Source organism: Ostrea edulis, chromosome 6 (assembly GCF_947568905.1).
Source record: "Ostrea edulis chromosome 6, xbOstEdul1.1, whole genome shotgun sequence".
Taxonomy (NCBI): Eukaryota; Metazoa; Mollusca; class Bivalvia; order Ostreida; family Ostreidae; genus Ostrea; species Ostrea edulis.
In genome coordinates, this window is record NC_079169.1 from 25,692,701 (window position 1) to 25,717,870 (window position 25,170).

Below are 25,170 nucleotides of genomic sequence, written 5' to 3' on the forward strand. Positions count from 1 at the left end.
ATAGATAAAAACTTGTTGAAATGAAAAATTTTGAATGTCATCAACGGTTAAAAAAAAGTTAATTCATAGATATGTATGAATTAATTATGAATATTTGGGAAATCATGTATAATAGACATACAATAGAAGAAATACCATCATAGGAGTTATTGCCCTTGACAACATTTTTTTTAATTACAAAGTATAAACTTTTTCAAAATGAATAGTTCCTAGTATTTTTATTTTGTGCAGTGAATAAAATTCCTTTGAAAGATATATTTCTATCATGCACAAAGTTTAGTTTGATTTTTGCAAAAACCTATGACATCACACGAGGATCGATTAACCTTAAAGTCGGCACTATATACATTCAACAAATCAAACACAAAATACAAACAAACAAACAAACAAAAAAATACACAAGCTTGTAAGAGAGGAACATTCATATCATCAAATTTCAGAATAGTAGCTCTCAACTACATACGATAAAAAAAATTTCAGTTTGTAGTTTACGTCCTAGGTCGAAACGTCTTTGGGGTCAAAACGTTCAAGTTTTAACATATAATAATATAATTATAAAAATTTAGAACGAGATTAATATACGCCTTTTGGCTTGTTTCTCAATCTATTACATGTATAAGACATTGTTTGTAAACATTATTATCGAATTATTTACGAATAAATATTGCTTAAAAAATGGGATCGAAACGTCCCAGGTCAAAAACGTCTTTGGGTCGAAACGTTCCGTTACCTCTCAGACTTTGCTCCTATAGGTGGCACTGCAATCTCAACTTCCTGTTTATCAGATACTCTGGAGCAGTAATATGAGCAAAGATGAAGTAAGCAGAAAATCCCAAGGTCTCAGTCGTTAGGCGAATGGTTCAATCCCGTATCCTGCCAAAATATGGACTTCCAGAACATTCTTTCGTTAGCAGCTCAAAATTCCAACCCGAAACAGGTATGTAATAACGTTGTTGACATCTGTACACATCTTGTTATGTCGAATTTGTCAAAACTACCACGTTGACATTTTGTATGTACTTATATGTAAATATCTAAAACAAGAATAGCATACTTGATTTAGAATGGATGTTTATTTTACGTAAAGGATAGGAAGAAAATGACGGGAATGTAAGTTTTTAATGTCGGGGACTACGGACAACAGGTTGTGATTACATAAAGTGATAAACCATCTGTTTTACCTTGATGAAGTAACCAGGACAAAAACACATAGAATTAAAACAAAATGTAGTTACAATTTTTTGTAAAATTTTTGAAATTTTAAAATTGATTTGTGAAATTATGGCATGGGTTATGTCATTCTACAATTAAGTGACTTAAAGTGCTTAAATTCTAACTTCAATTGTGTAAAACAACAACAAGTATATTCTGCATGTCTGTATATTTGGTCATCATCATAGCATTAAATGTCTTGAATATGATATCTGTCAAAGTGGTAGTCAGGCTGAATGAAAGGGAAAACTATTTGTCATTTTAATGGAGATTTTTTATACTTTTATGGTCCAGATTACATGAAAATTTGGTTGTAATTACTGTAAATTTTATTTCACTCGCTGTTTCAGTGATTTTTTAAGGCCCATTTTGGGTCTGAATTTTGGCCCTTTCCCCTCCTAAGAATTGCCATTTTTTTCCCAATTTTGCTTGCATTTTTCCCAATGATAAAATTATGAAAGGAAAACGTATTTGAAAAAAATAAATATTCTATGTGAATTGTATACATAAGACTTACGAAGAGTTATGGGAATGATGATTTGGATAAAATAGTATGAAATTTTAGAAGGTTAAAGAAAATTAGATGTGTAAAATAAAGATAATATAATGTTTGATATGATTTTAAAACTTATTTACGATAAAATTGATTTTCCCCAATTTGACTGAAATGTTGACGATTTTTCTCAATTCGAAAGCCACAGGACCCTTGTAAAAAAAAATGTAGAAAAATCACTGTTTTTTAAGAGTTTAAGAATCTTGAACCACTAAGGCCAGTTTTTTTATTTCTTGGTTTACGGACCCATCAACCCTAATTTATGGGGAATTGAAAAAAAGTGAAATGCAAATTTCTACTCAATTCCACCGATTCCATCCAACATGCCAACCAAAAATAAAAAAAACAAATACATTTTAAGACAAATTTGACAAATGAAAAATCCTGAATCGTAAACCTATTGATTTGTGTTTGGTAATATTGGTGTTGTGAAATATTGTTGTTACATATTTTCGAAAAAAAAACATGTAAACAGATATGGCTACTGATGACAGTAACAATGCCTATATTGTTCTTGTCAACAAAACGAAAAAATCAATATTTCTCATACAATTGGCAATATTCTTGCTGCTTACATAGACAAGAAATGCAGTGCTATTTAAGGTAGCTCACTACACTAAAGCTTATACTCTTTATGACACTACGTCACAAGATGACGGTTTAAATGTTTTGTGAAATTATTTGTATCAAACCATTTGTTGTCTATCATCGTAGCTCAGTGGTTAAAGCACTGAGCTGGTGAATCGCAGATCTCGAGTTCAAATCGGCCAGTCTTTTGTCCATATGTGTTGGAATATTTTAATGTTTTTATCCAAATTTGCATATATACTTATTATGTATCATCATATCTTTTAAGATTAAATCAATTCGTACTGATTTGAGAAACTATTTCAGGGTGTAGTGAGCCACCTTAGAAAGAATATATATAATATATTGAAAGTTACATAATTGATAGCAGTAATTTTTCAAGCTTCGTTCATTTGGGATAAACAGAAAAACATTGCAGAAAACCGGAAATCTTTAACCTTGCCTTTCAACCAAATCAGCTTTAATTACAAAATGATGTTAATGTTTCATTAAAAATAAAACAACAATACTTGGATAGATATTAAAAGTCTGTTGTTTTTTTTCTCCCCACCGATCCTAATTTTTGAGGGGGAAAATCCATGAACCTAGAAATAAAAAAACTGGCCTAAACGTATTTCACTTTGCTATGTGTGCAATTATTGTACATCAATATTGTCATATTTTAGGCTAATACAATGCTCTAGTTACCCTGAGAAGTACAATATATTCACTTAGCCAAGAAAATGTTCACATTGTTTTATTATATGATCAAATAATTTTAAACATGAAAACTGGCTACTAAAGTCAGGTAAGTCAAAAGATGATTAGAGATGCAAATTTTTGTTTAGTATATGACTGACTAACTAAAATCTTTGAAACCGGTTACTAGAACATACCAAACAACTGTAGATCAGGTTTAATGTTTACTTCTATAATTCAACGATTGTTGCAGCTTGTCACCCTTCCTTTACAATTTTCTGGCAATTGCAGTGCAATATAATCAAAATTGAGTATAGCTGCAGAACTGTAGCTCTCTGAAATATTGTGACGGAACATATATTTTTTCAGAGAGCTACAGTTCTGCAGCTAAAGTGAGTAGAGATGCGAGTTTTCATTGAGTGACCAAAAAACAACCACTCATTCACATCAATTTTGAAATTCTCAATTTATTTTTTGTCTGATGTTGGAGACATCAATTGTTACAGTCACCTCGAAGGCACATGCAGGTGAAAACATAGAATTATTGTATCAAATGTAAATCTGCAATATTTTTTTTAGCAAATATGGAGGCAACTCCAAATCTGATGTTTAAGTACTTGCTTGCACTAGTTACAACAAGTGTAGAATATAAATTTAATGTTCCTTAAACACTACCCCCATCCTCTTTCCACACTAAAAGACACTTGAGAAACCATAAACTTCTGGATAAATGAGAAAGAAAAATACACAATTTGATCATTATTAACAACTTTTTTCTCTTTAAATTGACAATAATATATGGTGGTGGTTTTTTTTCAGATTCAGAAAAAGTTCAGCACACAACTTGCTCCTCCAAAGAAAGAAAAGAAAGAAAAAGAAGTAAAATCAGATGTGGTGAAGAAGTTTATTGAAGAGAAAGAGAGGGAGAAAAGAGAAGCAGAAGAGGCCAGAGAGAGGATTAAACGTAAAATCCAAGAAGCACAGGACCGCAAGAAGAGAGAGAAAGGTACATTTTTCATTGCTCGTTTTGTGTATTGATACACTAGTGTATTGATACATAGAGAATATTACATGCCAAAATCCATGTCATATGGTCATATCAGTCCGAGTGGCCTCGTATCAGCCCAAGTGATAGTCAGGCAGATACATTAATTTACTACTGTAAAAACATTGATACATTGATTTACCCTGGTAAAAACATTGATATGTTGATTATTACGAGTGGATACATAATTTCTGGCTTGTTATGCATTATTGCACGCCAGTCTGATATGTGATATGGATTTTCAGACCAGTCATTGATATTGGCTATTGTGACGTCACCCGTATCACACAGTACAGAATCTGCATATAATCATTACCAAGTATATGATAAATACCTGTATTGAATTATTTACCTGATAATCTAACAATATTTACCTGATAATCCAGCAATATTCACCTGATAATCTGGCAATAAGATAAGATAAGTTTATTCCAATTTTGGGCCCAGAGGGCATAACAGTAAGACAGTTTATAAAGAAGGAAATTCAAAAAAGAAAGAAAGTTTACAACATTAACTACAGGTTACATAGATTGCAAACTGCATGTGGATACAGCATGTTGGGGAAACAAGTACATACATATATGAATTACTAATCATGTATATACACAAGTAAATGGACAGTATCAGTATTATACCAACATATGAATAATAAACTATAATGGCAATATTTACCTGATAATCTGGCAATATTCATCTGATAATCTGGCAATATTTACCTGGTAATCTGGCAATATTCATCTGATAATCTGACAATATTTACCTGATAATCCAGCAATATTTACCTGATAATCAGGCAATATTTACCTGATAATCTGACAATATTTACCTGGTAATCCGGCAATATTCATCTGATAATCAGGCAATATTCATCTGATAATCCGGCAATATTTACCTGGTAATCTGGCAATATTGATCTGATAATCTGGCAATATTACTATTAACAGCAATTTTGTTTTGCATTGATGGATGGCAATTTTGGTAACATAAATAGGCATTGTCATATTTACCAGCATTATCATTAATGGAAAACACCCTCAGTGTACAGTCTGTAATATTGAAGCTTCAAACATTTTAAGTTAACAATGGTTACTTTAAGCAAGAAACTATCATGCATGTATTATAAACCTGAAGTTATATTTTATTGTCTTAAAGATCTACTAATTGGGGCCCCATGATGGGCAGATGACCAAGAGTGATCAGCCTATGGGTGTGTGTTTGCATTCAAATGCTTTTCTGAACTCTTTTTGGCTATGCTTGCAGCTATTGAATTGAAAATTTATTATATACAGGAATTTATATCAATGGGTTACAGATTAATTTTGAATTTTGGCTTTGTTGACCTATTTGTGAAAGAGTTATGGATCTTGAACTTAACAAATTTCAGAGATTTGACAGTTTCCCAGACTTTTTTGTTAAACCTGCAGTTATTGAATTGAATATGTATGCAATAACTAATATCAGCAGGTTAAGGATTGAGTTTGGGCTGTATTCGCCTATTTTAAAAGAGTTATATACCTTGAACATAGCAAATAAAGGCACGAAGTGGGGTCCCTTTGTGATGTTTACCATTACAATGTTATCTAATCAAGATTTCAATGTTTTAATCCATCAGAATTGACAATGTAGAATTTTGAAATATTAGTGTTAAAAAGTAAATTATGAAAATAGGAAGTCATTGATGAATTGTATCATAAATTGTGTATGTTTAGATGATTAATTTTGCCTGGTATACAAGGAACTGAATTTATTATCCTGATTCCACTGTAATTGTAGAACTCAAGTTAAAGAGGGAAAAAGAAGAGGAGGAGAGGAAAAGAAAAGAGGAAGAAAAGAGGAACCGATTTAAAATCCCAAAGAAAGGGGAGAGTACTGCAACTACTGATAAGAACGAGATTAAAAGTTCTATATCATCGTCAAGTTCACCATCACTCTTTTCATCTTCAAAAGTTAAAAAGGAATCTTCGGACAGGAAAATATCTGTGGTGAAAAATTCAGAATCTAAAAAACATGAGATTGTTTCCAAAAAGTCTCAAAATAAAGATAAACATTCTGGAAAAGTTTCTGACAAGGTGAGGTGTTCTTCAAGTAAAAGTAAAGGGGAGGTTGTAGATCCCACAACAGTCAAACCTACAGCTCTATCTTCACATAACAGAAGTTCACATTTATATGATGGCATCGAAAAGAAAGTCATAAAGAATGAGACAGACATTGAAAGGAAACGACGGGAGTTCGAGGAAAAACGAGCTCGTCTTATGCAGCAAATGAAAGCAAAAAATACTGACTCTGAGAAACCGGTTGTGTCAAAGAAAACAGAGAAGACGAAAAGCAACAAAGATTCCGACAAAAAATCTGAAAATTTGAAAAAGAAAAGCAAAAATGATAAACCATCAGAACAGGAGAAAATCTCAGAAAAAATTGGTTTGCCTAATAACAAACCAGGTGCTACCTTTGGGAGACCAGACAGTCATAAGCTATCGATGAATGAGAAAACCAAATCACACAACAGTGGCAAAAAAATGCCACCACCAATGGGATTCAGTGACCTCCTGAAATTAGCTCAGGTCAAATCTAATGAGCCTGTGATCATAGAAAAAGTAAAAAAAAATGTAGACAGGAAGGAACCCGAGAGGCTGATGACAAAGGAGGAGCGCGAACGTTTCATGGAAGAACAAGCATGCAAACAAAGAAAATTATCAGTAACTGGGAAACCTCATTCCTCCAGTGGAAATATGAACGAAAAACCCTTAAATAAGAGAGAAAATGATCATAGAAACTCCAAACATTCCAAAGAGAAAAACTCCATTGATAAAGAGGATCGCAATTCTCCAAAACTCAAAAACTTGTTAGTAAATGGAGTGAAAGGTAGTTCGTCAGGAGCAGGTGTGACTTCTGAGAGATTACCAGTAAAACGAAAATCAGAAATGTACTCAAACTCAAAGTCGTCATCAGATATGATCTCAAAATCCACCTCATCAAGTGTTTTCAATAGACCAACTGATCATTTAGATGCAAAGAAAAGGAGATTGGACAGCACACCCATGTCAAAGGGAGGTAGATCCTCTCCTAGCTATGGGAAATCAGTGAATAGGCCTAATGGTCAGTCAAAGAGTAGGCCAAGTGGTCAGTCAGAGAATAGGCCAAGTGGTCAGTCAGAGAATAGGCCAAGCGGTCAGTCAGGGAATAGACCGAGTGGTCAGTCAATGAACAGGCCCATTAGCCAGTCAGGGAATAGACTTAATAATCAGTCTACTAGACCAGCTCAGAAACGAAAAGCCTATGACAGTGAGAATGAAAATGTCTTAGTGTGTGGGCCACCAAAACCCGAGGCTAATTTGAATCCATTCGATCGCATTTATCAACAAATCAAGAAAAAGAATCCAAAACCAGGTTAGCTTTTTTTCTTCAAAATTTCATAGATTGGTAGGAATATTTTCTAGAAATATCTTTCTGTTAGCATGATTGAATACCATTCTACTGTATCACTTTCACTGATGAATTTCTATCAATGTTCATTTTTCAAAAATACCATTGAATTTCCATCGTATTTTACTACAGTGATTTTTTAAAGATCCATTTTGGGTCAGAATATCGGCCCTTTCCCCTCCCAAAAATTACCAATTTTTTCCCAATTTAACTTGCACTTTTCCCAATAAGAACTGACAAAAAACTTATTTGTTAAAAAATAAGTACAATGTGAATAGTTTTATATGTACGAGATGACAAAGACGCTTCAATTCTAGATGATTTAGAAAGAATAGTTCAAAATTTTAAGAGCTTAAAGATAAGAAAGTTAAATATGTAAAATAAAAGAAAAATGATATCAATTTGAGTTTGATTTCTTGTTTGATATGATATATTTAGCATATATATATTTACTATAATGACTAGGTTTTCCCAATTTGATCAAAATGTTGACAATTTTTCCCAATTCGAAAGCCACAGGACCTTTTTGAAAAATGTTGAAAAATCACTACTAACACGGCATTAAATCACAGACATTTATTAATATTTGATGTTGTTCCAAGTTAGTAGACTAAGTAAGTGTATTAAAGGAATTTGCCTAATTTGATTTCTCCAATGATTTTCAATTTTTCATACAAAAGTTTGCTTTATTCTGATGGCATGAATAACTGTGCCACTTTCCTATATTCACATATACTTACAAAGTTGTTGGTAATCCTAAGAATTAACATGTCAAAGCTTTCACTGATTGTTTGAAATTTTGAGTACAAAGTGCTCATTTGCATTTTCTATCTGCAAATGTAGAGTAACTTTGTCAACAAAATTTATACTGTTGCTACATATGTAGACTGTATTTCATAGATAAACATGTTTAAACAATAATGTCTAAACGATATTAATCCTCATTGAGATGATTCGTTTTATGAAATCTCAATTATTTGACTTTGATTTCGCGTTTTTGAGGAGGCAAATTAGGCCCAGCTCATGTAATATCGTTTTAATCGTCTTCTATGCAGTTGGATGGAGGATCATGTAGACTAAAAGTAGCACTTTAAACATGATAATAGTTTTACAGTACTGGGATGCCTGACAACCACATCACAATATAGATCAGAGTAGTCTATGTACTATGTGAAAATATTGCTTTTACAAATTTTCAATCCATTACAAAAAAATTTATATTCTTTGTCAGATTTTTATACATCTATTCTGCCACCATTTTGTAAACAATGCTGAATCCGTATTATTTTCAGTTTGAATAACATTAGAAGATTGCAGAATTTTATTTAGAACACATCTTTAAAAATGTAATAGACCAATCATCAGGAGTTTCCAACGGACCAATCACTCTTGAAGTTCTAAATACCACTGCATGAGTAGAAAATGAACTGTCTTGTAGATTTACAGCCATACATAATTTGACTGATCAATGTGTTTTGTAGAGGTGAAGAAACGTCGTATTGAGAGTGACAATGAAGACAGTGAATATGATGAGGACATGGAGGGTTTCATCACAGATGAGGGCAGTGACCTTGATGACTATCAACAGAACATGGACTACTCCCAACATATCCGCCAGATATTTGGTTATGACAAACGAAAGTAAGTACACTATCAAATGCATCCATCCAATCTTTGGATATGATAATGGCAAGTAAATAGCATCAAATGCATCCGTCCAATCTTTGGATATGATAATGGCAAGTAAATAGCATCAAATGCATCCATCCAATCTTTGGATATGATAATGGCAAGTAAATAGCATCAAATGCATCCGTCCAATCTTTGGATATGATAATGGCAAGTAAATAGCATCAAATGCATCCGTCCAATCTTTGGATATGATAATGGCAAGTAAATAGCATCAAATGCATCCGTCCAATCTTTGGATATGATAATGGCAAGTAAATAGCATCAAATGCATCCGTCCAATCTTTGGATATGATAATGGCAAGTAAATAGCATCAAATGCATCCGTCCAATCTTTGGATAAGACAAATGCAAGTAATCATGGTACCAAACACATCCATCAAATTTTTTTTTCATATTGCGAATAAATATTGTGAAATAATCTGACAGTTTTTTCAAAATGGTAAATGAAGGTAAATGCCCCATACACATTTTCATATTTGACAAATGATAATAAGTGCACTAAGCACTTCGGATCCAACAATTACAAGTACATGTATTTATATTTGACGGAGATTTACCACCAAAATACAAGAAAGAACATTTTTAAAACATGGGAAAATCAAATTAGTGTGCAGTGAATGGTTGGTTGAATGTTTTACATCCCTCTAGAATTTTTAGGTCACCTGAATCATTCAGGTGACCTATTGCTATCTGTTTTTGTCCTGCGTCGTGCGTTAACATTTGAACATTTTCAGCTTCTTCTCTGAAACCCCTGAACCAATTTCAACCAATTTTGGCATATAGCATCTGTGGATGGAGGGGAACAAAAATTGTGAAATTCGTGGTCCCTGGGGCCTGAGGGGTGGGGCAAAAACCATCAAAATGAGTGTAATTTTAAAAAATCTTCTTTACTCCTGGACATCAAGAAGCCAAACTGTGGGCATAATTATAATGAGCGTTGAGCCCTCTACCAAAATTGTGAAATTCATGGCCCCAGGGGCAGGGGTTCTTGTGTTAGGGTGGGGCTCTATTGGTCATATAGTGAAAATGTAGAAATTCTTTGAAAATCTTCTTCTCTGTCTCTGGGTATTAAGTAGACAAACTAATAGCATGGTAATGATGAGCACGGATGCCTCTTTAAAAATTGTGAAATTCATGGCCCCTGGATCAGGGGTTCTGGTGCTAGGGTGGGGCTCTATAAGTCATATAGTGAAAATGCATTATTTCTTTGAAAATCTTCTTCTTTGTCCTTGGGTATTAAGTAGACAAACCAATAGCATGGTTATGATGAGCAAGGATGCCTCTTTCAAAATTGTGAAATTCATGGCCCCTGGGTCAGGGGTTCTGGTATTAGGGTGGGGCCCTATTGATCATATAGTGAAAATGCATTTTATTTCTTTGAAAATCTTCTCCTCTGCTGCTGGGTATTAAGTAGACAAACTAATAGTATGATAATGATGATCAAGGATGCTTCTTTCAAAACTGAAATTTATGGCCCCTTGGTCAGGGGTTCTGGTGCAAAGGCGGGGCTGACCACATAGCTATTCAATGTTTCTTCCATCCAAAAGTAAAATTCTTATATTTAAACACAAACCTAATTCAAACATTGGAAGGTTGTTAAATGATACTCAGGTGACCTATAAGGCCCCTGTTCATTCATATTGAGATGTCACCAGCTGTAGGTCAAGTACCATAAATTTAGACCTATGCTTGGCGCTCAGGGCCATAACAATGAGGGTTCATTAATGTGCCTACACCTGCGACAGGGAACCTCCATTTTTGGAGGTCATATCCATGAGATCTGTAATTCTGACTTCTAAGTGTCCATTGTCCAGTGTTTCATGAAGGAGCAATTGCCACTTATATTTGTGTCTTAGGCTTGATGCAGCCGTGGCACGAGCAGGGCTCTAACTCGCGATCTCCTGGTTACGAAGCAAACGCTTTACCACTAAGCTACTGCGACCAGTCTGCAGTGAATGAATGAGAATTATAAATACAAGTACATATGTACATCTATAAGATCAAGCTATGCTAAGTAAATCTTTTGTTCGAGGTGTGAAACATGTACTAATCCATGTTATATATATATTTGCAGATATAGGTATGAAAGTGACAGAGAAATTGCCAATATGGAATCCAATTTTGCCCAGCAGATGAAGGAGGAAGCAAGAAGGTAATGATTTGACCCTTTATTTACTTATTGAAATGGATTTCATGCAATTTTGTATGTTTATTTGCCAGTGTAACATTCTCTGTTCTACAGCAATGGTCAAGTAATTCCAACTTTTTTATGAGAAATTTAGTATTAACTACAGTTGAACTTTGATATCTCAAACATCGTTATTTCAAATACCATGGATATGTTGAAGTGAGCAGGAAATCCCAACCACGTTTTTCTTTATGTATTTTAACCTCAGTATCTCAAACCCTTGGATATTTCAAAGTTTTTTCTCTGCACCATTGAGTTCGAGATAACAGAGTTTGACTGTATTCTGAAAGCAGTGTTTTACTGTGATGTCAGGTAGCTCACTGGTGAAGGAACTCACTCAGTGTGCCACTAGAAACTGGATATAGGATTGAATTTTGTGACAATTTTACACTACAATTGTTTATCATTTTTCCGATTATTTCTTTTGATTAGTGCCCGCCTTGGGTTGCAAGAGGATTTGGAAGACATTAGGAGAGAAGAGGAGGAGTTAAGGAGGAAGATGGAGAAGAAGAAGAGATAGCGAGGATGTTTCTGATCAGTGATTGGCAAATGTGTAGTAGAGATTAACAAACATTTCTATCTGGAATTTTACTGCATTTAGTGTGTAATTATGATAATGGCTTATCCCAGGAACCTTTATTCACTCACCTGAGGTTTAGATTTGTTGATTTTTACATTTAAACCTCTTCTCAAAAATTACCTGACCAATGCCATTCAAGCTTGACATAAACTGTCCATGGGTAAACAGAATGCAAATTTCTTACGGTTAAGTGTGTTCAAATCATGATGTTAAAAGCTCATCCAGGGCTGCAATAGTCATCCAGAGTTCATGTATATTGTACATTAATGTGTATTGCATAAGCGCATTCCAGATTTAGTGCAATTATCTTTCAGAATTAATTTGGCATCATCACAAGTTTCATGTACCTCTCTGCCTTCTGATTAGTGTGGTGGTGACTGAACCAAAGACATCAAAATATGAATTCTACTAAAAATAAGAACATATACACCAAAATATAAATCCTGTTAAATACACTTTCACCAAACTACTGGCATGAATCCCTTTACAAATGCATGTATATACATGTACAACTGTACATGTTGAAAAAAATATTCATATCAGATTAATATGCTGTCATCATCATGTAATGTTTGTATGAACCTGGGCCCCTAATGGAAATTGATTTACAGTTGATGTTATATGTATGTGACTTACAAGCGATGAGGTCACAAAGGAACCAATAGATTTTACATGGAAATTCTCATCAGAACAAATATCTTTATGTAAGATAGATTTGTGCTGACCATCATTTCCCTCAAATAAGTGAGGGAAGGTCAAGTTTGTGAATTTGTTCTCCATTTCTTACTGACGGTGGGGTGACTTGGGTGAGTGATTTGACAGCGAGGTGACACGGGTGAGTGATTTGTGACCTCTTTGCCTCATTTTACTGTTTATTCCGCTTCAGTGGCATAGCACTGCTTCTAAGTTACTGTGAACCTGATTAACAAAGGTTACTATAAGGTATTTATTTCAAATAGCTAGCCCAAGAAATTGCCAGCTACTGATAATGACACAGCCTGTGATAAAATGTGCTTTTTTTTTTGTCCTGTTTAAATTATATATGTTTTGTGAGTTGTTGATTCCAGTTCAGATTTCACTTATTGTACCCTGCTTACAGTGCCATGTAATTTTGCGTAAGAAACAAGTACTTCGTAAATTCAGGTACAAGGGAATTTATTGGATGTATTGTAATACATGTACAAAGTCATGTGATCTGTTTTGCCCCAGAAATTATAAAATTTTAGAGTCTTTCAATCTGTATAAGATTAACTATGGTCTGTAACATGCAGTCAAAATGTACTTATACATCATTAGGATACAGCTTTTGCTGCAAGTAGTTCCCATAAAAATTATTTATTAAGCTAGAAAATCCTTGCAAGGCATTTTTACATGTGTCTAATTCCATCATTTAGATGAGAAAAAAATTTCATTTATCGTTAAATTATTAAGATGCTGAATATTTTAAAATTTATATTTATTTTGTTTGAAAAAATTTAAATACTTGTACTACTGCCAGAGGTATGGTATATAGATTTTTGCTTTTATTTCAATACACTGCTTTTGGAAGATTATAGACATATTATAGCATGAAATGTTACCATAATAATATTTTTCCTCTACTTGTAAATCTAGTCAATCTTGTTGAAAAAATCTTATTGCATTTTTACTAATTTATTTTGTTGAAACAGAAAAATATTCATGAATATGCATACACCAAGATTAGGCAACTGCATTGGATTGTATAATTACCTGGATTTGGTACTCAATCATTTTTTTCTTTCATAAATTTTATTGGCGATGATAAACTAGAATATGTTCTATGAAATCACTTAAATTTATGGGGGCCAACTTTCATGGATTGCCAATATTTGACAGATTTGTTGCGATGTTATTTTGTGACTTTGGTTTATGTAGATTGAAACATTTATTGTATACATTTCATTGAGTTTTGGAATTCAGGGAAATGCAGCATCCATGAAAATTGAGGTCCCATGTAATATAATGATTCTTTAGTATATACAAATTACACCAGTATTTTGAAATTCATAAATAACACTTAAACACATACAAATTTTAGCTTAGATTGTGCAATATAGTAATTCTAGTACAGAATTGAAATTGAAAAATACTCTTTTGAGGAAAGTTGGATTAAAATTGATTGATTGTATTTATACATGAGCCTATGTTAGGTAAATACATGTCGATCAACTTTGTGATGCTGGATTTCAGGCATCAAGATGTTATGATATGGTAAAGAGGTGATTTGTGTTACAGAATGGACTACTTCCATAACATGTATCCTGTCTTTGAGGTTGGGATCAAATAATTGAAGGGTGCCAACAGATTTTTAAGATTCAATGCATTAAGTCTCTAAATAATGCATTGCTATTTTAGTCAAAGTGGACCTGAAATGGGTTTTTATGCAATGTTTTATCAACAAATATTGATTCAGAAAACCTATATAATGTATATGGGCATATTGTGGAAAAAATAAAATGGATCTAGATTGCTTTATATGGGTTTTAGGAAAAATGTTTGTTTTTGTTAATGCTATAACCCTTTCTTATTAAAAGTAACAAATACATACTTGCAGTTTTGAATGCTTAGTACATATAAATATCACTTTATATAATTTAGTTAATGAGTTGAATTAAACGTTAAAAAAAACTATGATGACCTGTCACACTTGAGTGAGCACAGAAAGGCCCATCTGAATTAATTACAAGATCCTGACTCTGTTAAAAAGCCATGTTGTGTGTGCTGTTACTTGTACAAATGATACATTGTTAATTTGTTTGTGTAGAGATAGATTTAAGTATATGCATTAACCATGATTTCTGTAATTAACTGCCTGTAAATATTATGTGAACCTAGTACAGTGTGTATGTGCCTGTACATTAACACAGAGGGAAGAAATACAGTTGTTTCATATATACAGAGTCTGTGTTTACTTTATTGATTTATACATATCGAATGAGAGGGAATAAAGCTGTCAACTTATCGCGTCTGATGTATGCCTGGTGCCTTAGTCCAAGGGCAACATGCTATAATATGTACTTAAATAGAACACTGCCCACCATGAATAAGTATACACTTACCAAAATAAGTTTCTTGCACATGGAAAAAATGAGTTACATCATAGATACAGATCTTTCGATGCGAAATGCATAAGTCTTACTTATAAATAGATGATGTTTGGCTTTTAACTTTTTATACCCTTATTTTTTTGTTAAAATACTTGATTTTCTGAATTCTCTAAAGAGATATTGTGCAAACCTTGAGTTGAAACCATTTCAAATTAATTATGAATACATATTATTGTGTATTTGATGTGTACTTTTATAAGATCCTTTGATTTTTTCACTTTAAATAAATCGATATCACAATTTGACAGACTATGCCAAAAAAAACCTGAATGTTTATCAGCAAGACAGTTCAATGCTCTTTAGGCCCATGTATAAAATTCCCAAAAACAATCTTTATGTTGTGTTAACCACATGAATTTACATGGAAATGAATTTCTCATAAATTATGTGATCTACCTCAAGTAGCATTAAATTTTAAATGTGCTAAAATAAGTACACACACAGTACTGTCGAGATGTCACATTATAAGCTGTTTAGGAAAGATCCTGAAGATAGTGAAGCATGCATTGTATATGGTAGCAGTGTTCGAAATTAACCAATAGAACAAGTCTGTGTCAAATGACACTGGTCAATGCCAATTGCAATTGAGATAGACCAAATTTTCTATACTGATTTTTTAGATCTAAAGCAATAAATTAATTATCCCAAAGGACCCTGCATGGTCAGTCAACGTCTGATAAACGTTATGAGGAAAGGAGGACATTATTATGGAAATGGAAAGAAAGTATGCTCTCCAAGTACATTAGAAGTAAATGAAAATGTTTTAAATTTGTATTTTTTTTTTCAATTTTGTGGTCTATGCAAATTCGATGAGGTCTATGTAATCCATGGTCTATACTAAGTTTTAAACCAATTTTTAGGGCCTCCGTGGCCAAGTGGTTAGAGCATCGCACTCAAAATCACACGGCCTCTAGCTCAACTCTGTTGTCGTGGGTTCGAATCCTGCTCTTGCCGGTAAGTGAGAAAGTTTCCCAGTTACTTTCGGAAGGTCAATGGTCTCTTCCCAGGTACATTGTAACTGGGTTCTCTTCCACCAATAAAAACAGGGTGCCACCAGATAACTGAAAAATTGTTGAGTGTGGCGAAAAACAGCTAAACAATCAATCAAACACTGTTGTAGTGATCGTGTTTCATTTTATATTTGTCTTCATTTGTTTTGTGGGTCAAAACTGTCCACAGAGTGGTTCATGGAGTCATATTGTACCAGTTATTTAAGAAATAAATTTCATTTTTGAAAATATGTGGGTATGAATTGCGATGCTTCCTGCCAGTATAGTACTTCTTGAAGTAAGGGTTGCTACTCATACCCTTATGTATTTTCAAAAGTGAAGATTTTTCTTATATTGGTATTTACATTCTACTTTCATTTCTGTTGGAACACCTAGCCAATAAAATAAATGTATTATTCATTTATATTTGTTTGTGCATTGTTTACAACTGCAACACATTCACAAGGAAATGCCTATCATCATTACCATTTGTAAAGATGTCAATCTAAGGAAAAAGCATTGGAAATGTAAATATTCCAGGATGAAATTCTAGCAAACCTATTAGCGCCACATAATGGCAATTTAAAAAAATCATTACCATGGTTTTCAAGAATTTTAATGAGTATTTAATAAGGATGCATGCTACACAAAATTTTCATGCATGGATATATAGGTATAGATTTCTTGCTAAAACAGTATGAACTTGTTTAATTTTAAGATAGCATACATGTACGTTAAAATATTAAAGGAAACGTGAATCCTCCAAGATCGTAAAAATCCCATTTCTATGAATTGTGCTACATAACTCTTCATAAAGTAGGTGCCATTTTGTTACTTTTACAAATTTGAGATATTTCTGCTAATAGTTATTTATTTGTTAGACATGTATCCTCAAATTTAATATTTAACAAGAGGTACTGTGAGCAATGCTCACTAAGAATACCCCCCGCTTACCCCAATCTCCCAAAGGGTGTTGGTAATAGGTATAAACTACCTCTTTTCTGAGTGTAAAAAACAAATGACATGACAAACCTTGGGTATTCTCGTTTGTAGGGAGAAATGGATTATCTAGAAACACAGCATCTCCATGCGATGAAAAAAGCCGTTAAAGAATTTAAATGGAAACCATATTGCTACTTCGATGTCCAGTGCTCATGACCTTTGACCCCAAAATCGATAGGGAACATCTTCATCCCATGGGTAGTCCATATGTATGATATGGTGACTGTAGGTGGAAAGGATAACGCTTTAGAGCCCGGAAACCATATTGCTACTTCGATGTCCAGTGCGCTTGACCTTTGACCTTTTGACCCCAAAATCGATAGGGAACATCTTCATTCCATGGGTAGTCCATATATATGATATGGTGATGGTAGGTGGAAAGGATAATGCTTTAGAGCCCGGAAACCATTGCGTCTACAGACGGATGGACAGACGGACAACCCGATTCCAGTATACCCCCCCCACCCCCCACCCCCACGAGCTTATGAATGTCTACAAGTTTTTTCTATATAGTCCCATAATGGCCTTGACCTTTGAATCCTAAAATTAGTAGGGTTCTCCCTCTCTTAAAAACAAAACTGAAATACTAAGTCAATCGAGCTAAAGAACATGAACGATCTTGTTACGGTATCCCCTTTTGCAATGAATTGTGAGGGGATAATTAAGATATAAATTTCATTTTTTAAATATACATGAGGGTTCGGACTGCAACGCTTTACACCTGCATACTTCTAGAAGTGCTTCGTGAAAAGTAGCCTAGCGTGAAGCGTTGCTGTTCATACCCTTATGTATTTTCAAAAATGACATTTATTTCTTATAATTACATTCTATTTTCATTTTTGTCGTAGATTGGGAAGTCGTTAAAATAGTCGTACTATATTTATCAAGATTCATATAGTCATTGTTCACATTCATGAAGAAATTAATAGACAATCATATTTCAATTGTTAATTTAAAGATATCAAAGGCAAATACATTAGAAATGTAAATATCAAAAAGTAAATACTAATATCCAATACAGTGAAAATTTATCTCTGATAAAATAAGAATAAATATCAAAATGATACAGTAAATATCAAAATATCCGATAAAGTAAAAATTAATATCCAATAAAGTTTAAATGCATAATTTTTTTCCTCTCTTTTATTTCTGGCAACAAAGAATGAAATAAAGCAATTTCCATAACAGCATATCATGAGTAGCGAAATTGAAAAACTGCAAATCACATTTTACATGAGAAAACATTATTCATGCATAATTTTGCGAGATTAGCCACTCACTAAAATTTAGTTCTCATGAATAAATCACTCTTATACATAGAAGATTTAAGCAATAAATAGTGATTCATGACAGTTATGTCTCCTGAATGAATACATCGGCGTATCCACATGAAGATAAGGCCTCGTGAAATAAAAGTGATCTACAGTATTCAACTATTATGCAGATGATGAGCAAAGGGAGGTAATCTTGAGACATACACAGTAATTTCAAAATAACATTAAAAGCGTTGGAGACAATGTACATATAATACTGGTTTCTTATTAACAATAACAATAATGCTTCACTAGGCATCAGCAGTATTTACAACTAGTATATTACGTCAAAAGGATTCTTTAATATATATATATTATTACTACAGTAACTTTATCCGAAGAGTCGGATCACGTCGAGTTGACAGGCGCAGATCATCAGATCACACAAGACACGAAGCGTCGAGTTTGATCTGATGATCCGCACCTGTCAACGAGACATGATCCAACTCTTCGGATCAAGTTACTGTAGTAATGATAAATTTATTATATACCCCCTATGCATTTTAAATCCACATTTATATGATACTAAATGTTATCCAAATTATCAAAAATACAGACATACAGTGAAATTATGTTTTGTGTGCAGTTTTGTTTGTGACGCGGCCAATATTTTAAGCAAAAAATGTTGCATTGATGCATTGTGACGTTATCAGTTTCAGAGGATACTGATACGGAATAAGAAAACCACAGGGTGGTGATCCGGAAAACCGGATCACACGCTGTGAAATCCACAGTATCAACAAACGATACATTGATGGTATATAATAAATTTATATACATGTACTTTTCATAAAATTTGAAGTTCAATAACAAAATATATATTTCAAAAACTAAAATAAAAACCAATAAATATATTACGTACTCCAAAAACAATATCACAATCTAAAAATAGCAGGAAGTGCACTGATCAGAGTATGAATACAGTCTTGTCTGGATTTGTCATGAATGGACAAAATCAAAACTGTTCAACTGGGACTAGCCTGGGGGAATACAGTCAGCGGTACACATGTGTGATGATTTCTGGGGAATCAAAGGGCTTGTCACTCTGTCGGCGCTGTTCATACACCGGAAGTCTCGACCAATCAAATGATGTGTACAGTGTTACAGATTTCTTCCTACGACGAGCATTTATTGCATCTTCAAACGTTTCATATGGAGGACTACAAAACAGAAAAACAAGTTATGTGGATGACCTAATATGCAAGACCTGGGTATCATTTTGTATATACCAACTCGTACACATCTCTTGTTCTCAGGTGAAACAGAAAACCTGCCCAAGTTTTAAACTATATTATTTAGTGACTGAAATACGAAGTTTATATAGGTGTTCACAAAGTAATGTATTGTTATATATTACAGATAAAAAAGAAAGTTGAGAAATACGTACTTATCCCTGAAAAAGCTATTTCCAAATTCTGTAGGATCTACAAAGTGAAAAAAGCAGCCTATCAATTCATGAACCTTAACTTGGTCATATGCAAAAAGCTTAGAATGTGTGAGTTTTATTTCAAAAATTTTATTTTCTGAATACTGCCTTATATTCACTGCAGTTAGATTTTCACTGTAGGTTGAAACTTTGAAGTTAAGTTGATTATAACTTAGCCTAACATTGATAGACAATGGACATAAAATTGTTGAAATTGAAAACATTTAAACAAGAAAGCATGAAAATAACAAGAGCATAGTTAAAAGCTGTATGCAGAATATAATACATCATCACAGTATATGAACAAGGAAACTAAATTGTTGCTCTAGTTGTTGGTGTACTTGCCTGATGTTAGTCTGTTAACTTTATCACCGCATGGATAGTATATAGTGGGTGGACCCTCTGACCTGCGACCGAACGCAACTGTCTCTCGGATCTTTTCCTGCTCCTGATCGTAGATCTTCCTGGCTGTGACTCTCTCCTTCTTGCTCACCTCTGTATGCAAAATAAAGTGATATATAGATTACATATTTGACCAGTCAGCAAGGACACTGAAGATAAATTCACTGCTAGGGTGACGATAACAATATCTTACAAAGTAGACCTGAAGTAAAGGTATAAAGTACACCTCATTGTAGAGGTGCAAAGATCTCGTACACCTCATTGTAGAGGTACAAAGATCTCGTACACCTCATTGTAGAGGTACAAAGATCTCGTACACCTCATTGTAGAGGTACAAAGATCTTGTACACCTCACTGTAGAGGTACAAAGACCTCCTACACCTCATTGTAGAGGTACAAAGATCTCCTACACCTCACTGTAGAGGTACAAAGATCTCCTACACCTCACTGTAGAGGTACAAAGATCTTGTATGCTTCACTGTAGAGGTACAATAATCAACAGATTGTGTGTCGAGAAGTTGTATGTAAGGTATAGATTTTCTTACCTTGTCTGTCGAGAAGTTGTATGGAGGGTATTGAGTTAATCACAAAGATACGGTAGTCCGGCTCCTGAGCCACTGGGTTATTGAACAAATCTATGAAGAGAATCCAAAGATGACAGATTTATATATATATACATGTAGAGAACATTGGTAAGTTTTGGAGTGTGTTTAATGAATATGCATTCAAAAATTGAAAAATGTGTTACTTGCCTTTATCTATCCAGGAGGCTTAATTTCTATCATTTACACATTACTCATGCCTTTATCTATCCAGGAGGTTTCATTTCTATTCATTACACATTACTCATGCCTTTGCATTAAAGGTTGAAATGACTGATTTATACAGAGCTGTTATCTCAGGAAAATGTACTGATACAGCTGTACGTGAATTAATCTTGAAAGCTTTGATGTATTATCTTAAATATGTAAATTTATGTGTGGGGTAAAATATCAATGAAGAAAATTTTTGTGCAACTATCTCCCACATTTTCGATTTTGTTGAGATATACTGGTATATACTATTTTGTTGAGATATACTGGTATATACTATTTTGTTGAGATATACTGGTATATACTATTTTGCTGAGATATACTGGTATATACTATTTTGTTGAGATATACTGGTATAACACCTTGTGTACACTTAATCTTTGAATTTCACGTAATTAACAACACACAGACATTACAGGATGTTGATTGATTCTAAATATAGCACAAATGATGACTCTGGGTAGAGATTGATATTCTGTGTATGATACTTCTTTCCCAGAAGGCCAAGAACTATTAGTTGGCTTTATTGATACCAGTATGTACTATCTATTAGTCAGCATTATCAATAAACTACATGTGTATCCAGTACTAACTGAGCGTATGAAGTGTAAGCATTTTCTGGAATTCTCTGACGACTTTCTCGAGCTTTGTTAGCTGGTTATTTTGCAGCATCAGAACTCGTAAACAGGTTAGATGACTCAGTGCTCCAGTGATCTCAACCAGCTGGTTGTCTTGTAAATGCAGCTCTGCTATGTGAAAGTTGTTGGTCAAAAAATTTACTCTCCTTAACTGGAAGAAGCAGAAAAAACATGGAGCTGAAAGCATGTATTCACATTTGTCTGCAATTTTTGTTTGATAAAATGCTGACTTTAAAACCTTGGACCTGTTTGTACTGTAGTATATATGTGAATGTAGTATATATAGGAGAGAGGAGAAAATCTTTGGCTGGAAAGGGAATTGAACCCAGGACCCCTGTGTTAGTAGTCAGGTGCTCTAACCACTGTAATATTCAGCCCGATATCCACGGTCCGTATAGCCCTAATTACTACATTCCTCCCTCCTTAATTAGTCTTCACCCTCTAAGACACATAACCCAGATTCTTTTCGCCCCTGACAGTACCTTCACCTGCAAGACCAGGGGTGGTCAACAGCACCAAATGTATTATATATATGAGAGAGGAGAAAATCTTTGGCTGGAAAGGGAATGAAACCCAGGACCCCTGCATTACTAGTCAGGTGCTCTAACCACTGAGCTATCCACGGTCTGTATAGCCCTAATTACTACATTACATTTATTGAAATGAAATCACTTACATAACTGGTTTTGCCCTCATTTCCATAATAAGCATAACCAACAAGGTAAATTTTTAAATGTAGTATTGTACCATATTCATATTTTACCTCAGTAAGAATTTAAGATATTGATAAAAATAATTTGGAGTAGCGTATGTAGCTACTGTGACAGTGCAGTAAAGTTTGATTTGTACACATTTAGCTGTTTAGATACTGTGTTACATACCCTGTTCCCATTCAACCACAGAGTCTGTAGAAATTTGTATTTTCCTAAATTTACCACTTCTTCTAGTCCCCTGAAAAATATAATATGCAGAAGAAATTAGTGTGTGAGAGAAATGCATGAAGAAAACTTCCACATACTAGCAATTTTAATTATTCATGTCTGGTTCTGCATTACTAACATGCATGATACTAACAGGGATTAATTATCTCAGACAAAGACCATTTCATATGACTCACTAAGATCATTACGGAATATAAGTCTATGGGAATTTCTTTGAAGTTAAGGAGGTACTCTACATCGTCATAATGGCTGACTTCCTTTTAAAACATGGATGAAAATATAAATATCAGCAATATATGTCTATTCATTAAAAATATCGCCTAGCTGAGTAGCTCAGTAGGTTAGCACGTCGACTGCTGAACTGTAGGTCGGGTGTTCGAGTTCAGTAGCGGTTTTAAATTTTTCTCAGATTGCTTTCAAATAAAACTGCATATTTTGACTAAATAAAGTAAATTTGAAAGTTTTCAATTTTAAAATATTGTTGTACATATCCTCCACTTTTCATCCATATCAAATTTCTCTGGTGTAGTATACCTCCTTAAGCATTTGCATTACCAATACTTTTTCAGTAATAAATCTTTGATGCTTCATCGATATTCTTGATGAAAACACTGCAATAAACATGCCCTTTAAAGTATGTTGCAGGAAGGGCTAATAAATTTGACATACAGGTGACCCTTTCACATGATATGATAAAGAAGCATAAATATATGGGATAATTACCATAAGTTTTATTTTCTTATTCATTTTGTTTACAATCACTCACACAACCGCTGGCGTCCTTAGGTGGACTGGTAGCAGCAACCATCTTTTGCCACACTTTTAACAAGGCATAAAACCCATGGAAGCAAGATATGATTTGCATAATGGAAATACATTCACTCAGGTACCAGCATGTAAATCACTCCACAGTTTTTATGCCTCAATGATACAGTCAAACAATCTAGACAATTTCTTACTTGTTTGCTAAATAAAGTTGTTCAACATCTTTCTCTTTTGAAATATTTCTTTGCTTTAAGGTGTCTTCTATAGCCTGAAAGTAAAGTTTGAGATGAAGCAATTTAATTTCACAAGCAGGCTTTTATCTCATAATTATGAATTGATCCACATTACTGTCCTCCACATGCATTCAAATACAAATGGGCTGGAAGAATTAATTAAAAAAGGCTCTGATGAAAAAACTACTTAGTCGCTCATCCTAAAATTATACAATACATTTGGTCCAAGTGTGAGATGCAATTACTTTGAGCAGGGAGTGATCTTTGTCATGCCACACCTGCTGTGACACGGGACCTCTGGCCCCAGGATCATGTAACAAACTCAGACTTAAGTCAAAATTTCAATCACCTGTAAAATATTCATTACTTTTGAACTGAAACTCTTAATTTGCAGACACTAGAAATTCAATGAAACAATATTGAATAGCAATTTTATTTTGGAATGATTGACTTCTCAATCATTTCATCACAATATTCAGATTTTGACTTAAGCTTAAGATGTTTCATGATCCTGGGGCCAGTTTTTGTGGTCTCCTCTGAAGGATCACCTCATTTAGATGCCTCTTACAACAAGCAGGGGATACTAAGAACCTATTCTAACCTGGATCCCGACAAGACCATTTCGATCAGAACACTTTGAGTTCAGGGAGAGCAAATTTGATACCCTTTACATCAGCATTTTGATCAGAATACTGATGCAAGGGGTTGTAAAATCATCATTTTGGAAAAGAAAAGCATGTACTTTTTTTATGTGAGCAAACATCTTAATAACGCCATGTATTTTCAAGTCGCTGTTGCTTAAAAGTTTTGAAATGTCATATGGTTGGTGTGATACTAGTGTCCTTAATTTCTCTAAATTAAGTCTTTACTTGAGCTGATATCTATTGCTCAATCAATTTATACATGTATATATCAAAGTTTAATCTTTAAAAATATAACTTTGATCTTCAAATTAAGCAGCTCTGGTCTTCTCAGTATCTGTTAGTAGTGTGAAAGCATGGGACCTTGTACCTAAAATATACATAACATTATGTTATTCCTGTCAAGGTACACGTATTCCTAGCAGCAGCCCCCACACTATAATCTCGCATACTCTCATTCCACTCAGTTAATTCACATCACTTCACTTGTGCAAGCACTGTTGGTACCGTTTCTTGAATCAAATTCAGCCTTGACTGTTACCTAACCTGTCTGACACAGTTGTGAAATTCATAGGAACAATGAAATTAATAATCTAGTCTTGATAGGAAGAGAAAATAGTTGGGAAAGTAGCATGTCTACTTTACAAACCTTTTCTGAACCCGCCATATTTGGTTGCTAAAACTAACACAGGAAGAGCTAGACCAATTCCTAGTTTCGGATTTATTACTACTCTCTAATTCAATTTTTTTCTTTCATTGTTTTACATATTAGATCTACTGCTTTGTAAACAAAAACAAAAATCATTCCATAGACAAAGATTATAACTAGATCTTAATAAAGATTCGAAACTAAGCTTTTTCAACAATTTGAGTTATCGTTCTTTGTTAAATTTGAGTTACATACTGATGGGACTCTAACTT

General features: G+C 33.8%; 2 protein-coding genes across 2 annotated transcripts; one reads left to right on the plus strand and one right to left on the minus strand.

The window, feature by feature from the left end:
- The first annotated feature begins 736 nt into the window (after positions 1-736).
- Positions 737-14,874, plus strand: LOC125646351 (protein SPT2 homolog). The gene is made up of 6 exons (XM_048872596.2): positions 737-937; positions 3,851-4,037; positions 5,850-7,463; positions 8,981-9,140; positions 11,266-11,343; positions 11,812-14,874. Exons 1-6 carry the CDS (start codon positions 884-886, stop codon positions 11,897-11,899), a joined length of 2,181 nt encoding a protein of 726 aa, XP_048728553.2. The 5' UTR covers positions 737-883; the 3' UTR covers positions 11,900-14,874.
- Positions 14,875-16,675: 1,801 nt separating this feature from the next.
- Positions 16,676-24,942, minus strand: LOC125648074 (leucine-rich repeat-containing protein 72-like). Its single transcript, XM_048874984.2, has 8 exons — positions 24,899-24,942; positions 23,570-23,643; positions 22,551-22,620; positions 21,625-21,820; positions 20,765-20,854; positions 20,163-20,312; positions 19,779-19,815; positions 16,676-19,551 (listed from the first exon to the last, which is right to left on the minus strand). Exons 1-8 carry the CDS (start codon positions 24,914-24,916, stop codon positions 19,386-19,388), a joined length of 801 nt encoding a protein of 266 aa, XP_048730941.1. The 5' UTR covers positions 24,917-24,942; the 3' UTR covers positions 16,676-19,385.
- Positions 24,943-25,170: the final 228 nt, after the last annotated feature.

What these genes read in the sequence shown, in the direction of transcription:
- LOC125646351 (XM_048872596.2), top strand. Translation starts at nt 884, where the DNA reads ATGGACTTCCAGAACATTCTTTCGTTAGCAGCTCAAAATTCCAACCCG. An exon ending in CCGCAAGAAGAGAGAGAAAG is followed by an intron (nt 4,038 to 5,849) that starts GTACATTTTTCA and finishes CTGTAATTGTAG; the next exon opens with AACTCAAGTTAAAGAGGGAA. An exon ending in ATGAAGGAGGAAGCAAGAAG is followed by an intron (nt 11,344 to 11,811) that starts GTAATGATTTGA and finishes TCTTTTGATTAG; the next exon opens with TGCCCGCCTTGGGTTGCAAG.
- LOC125648074 (XM_048874984.2), bottom strand. An exon ending in CAACTTTATTTAGCAAACAA is followed by an intron (nt 22,621 to 23,569) that starts GTAAGAAATTGT and finishes TATATTTTTCAG; the next exon opens with GGGACTAGAAGAAGTGGTAA. An exon ending in AGTTAACAGACTAACATCAG is followed by an intron (nt 19,816 to 20,162) that starts GCAAGTACACCA and finishes TTCACTTTGTAG; the next exon opens with ATCCTACAGAATTTGGAAAT.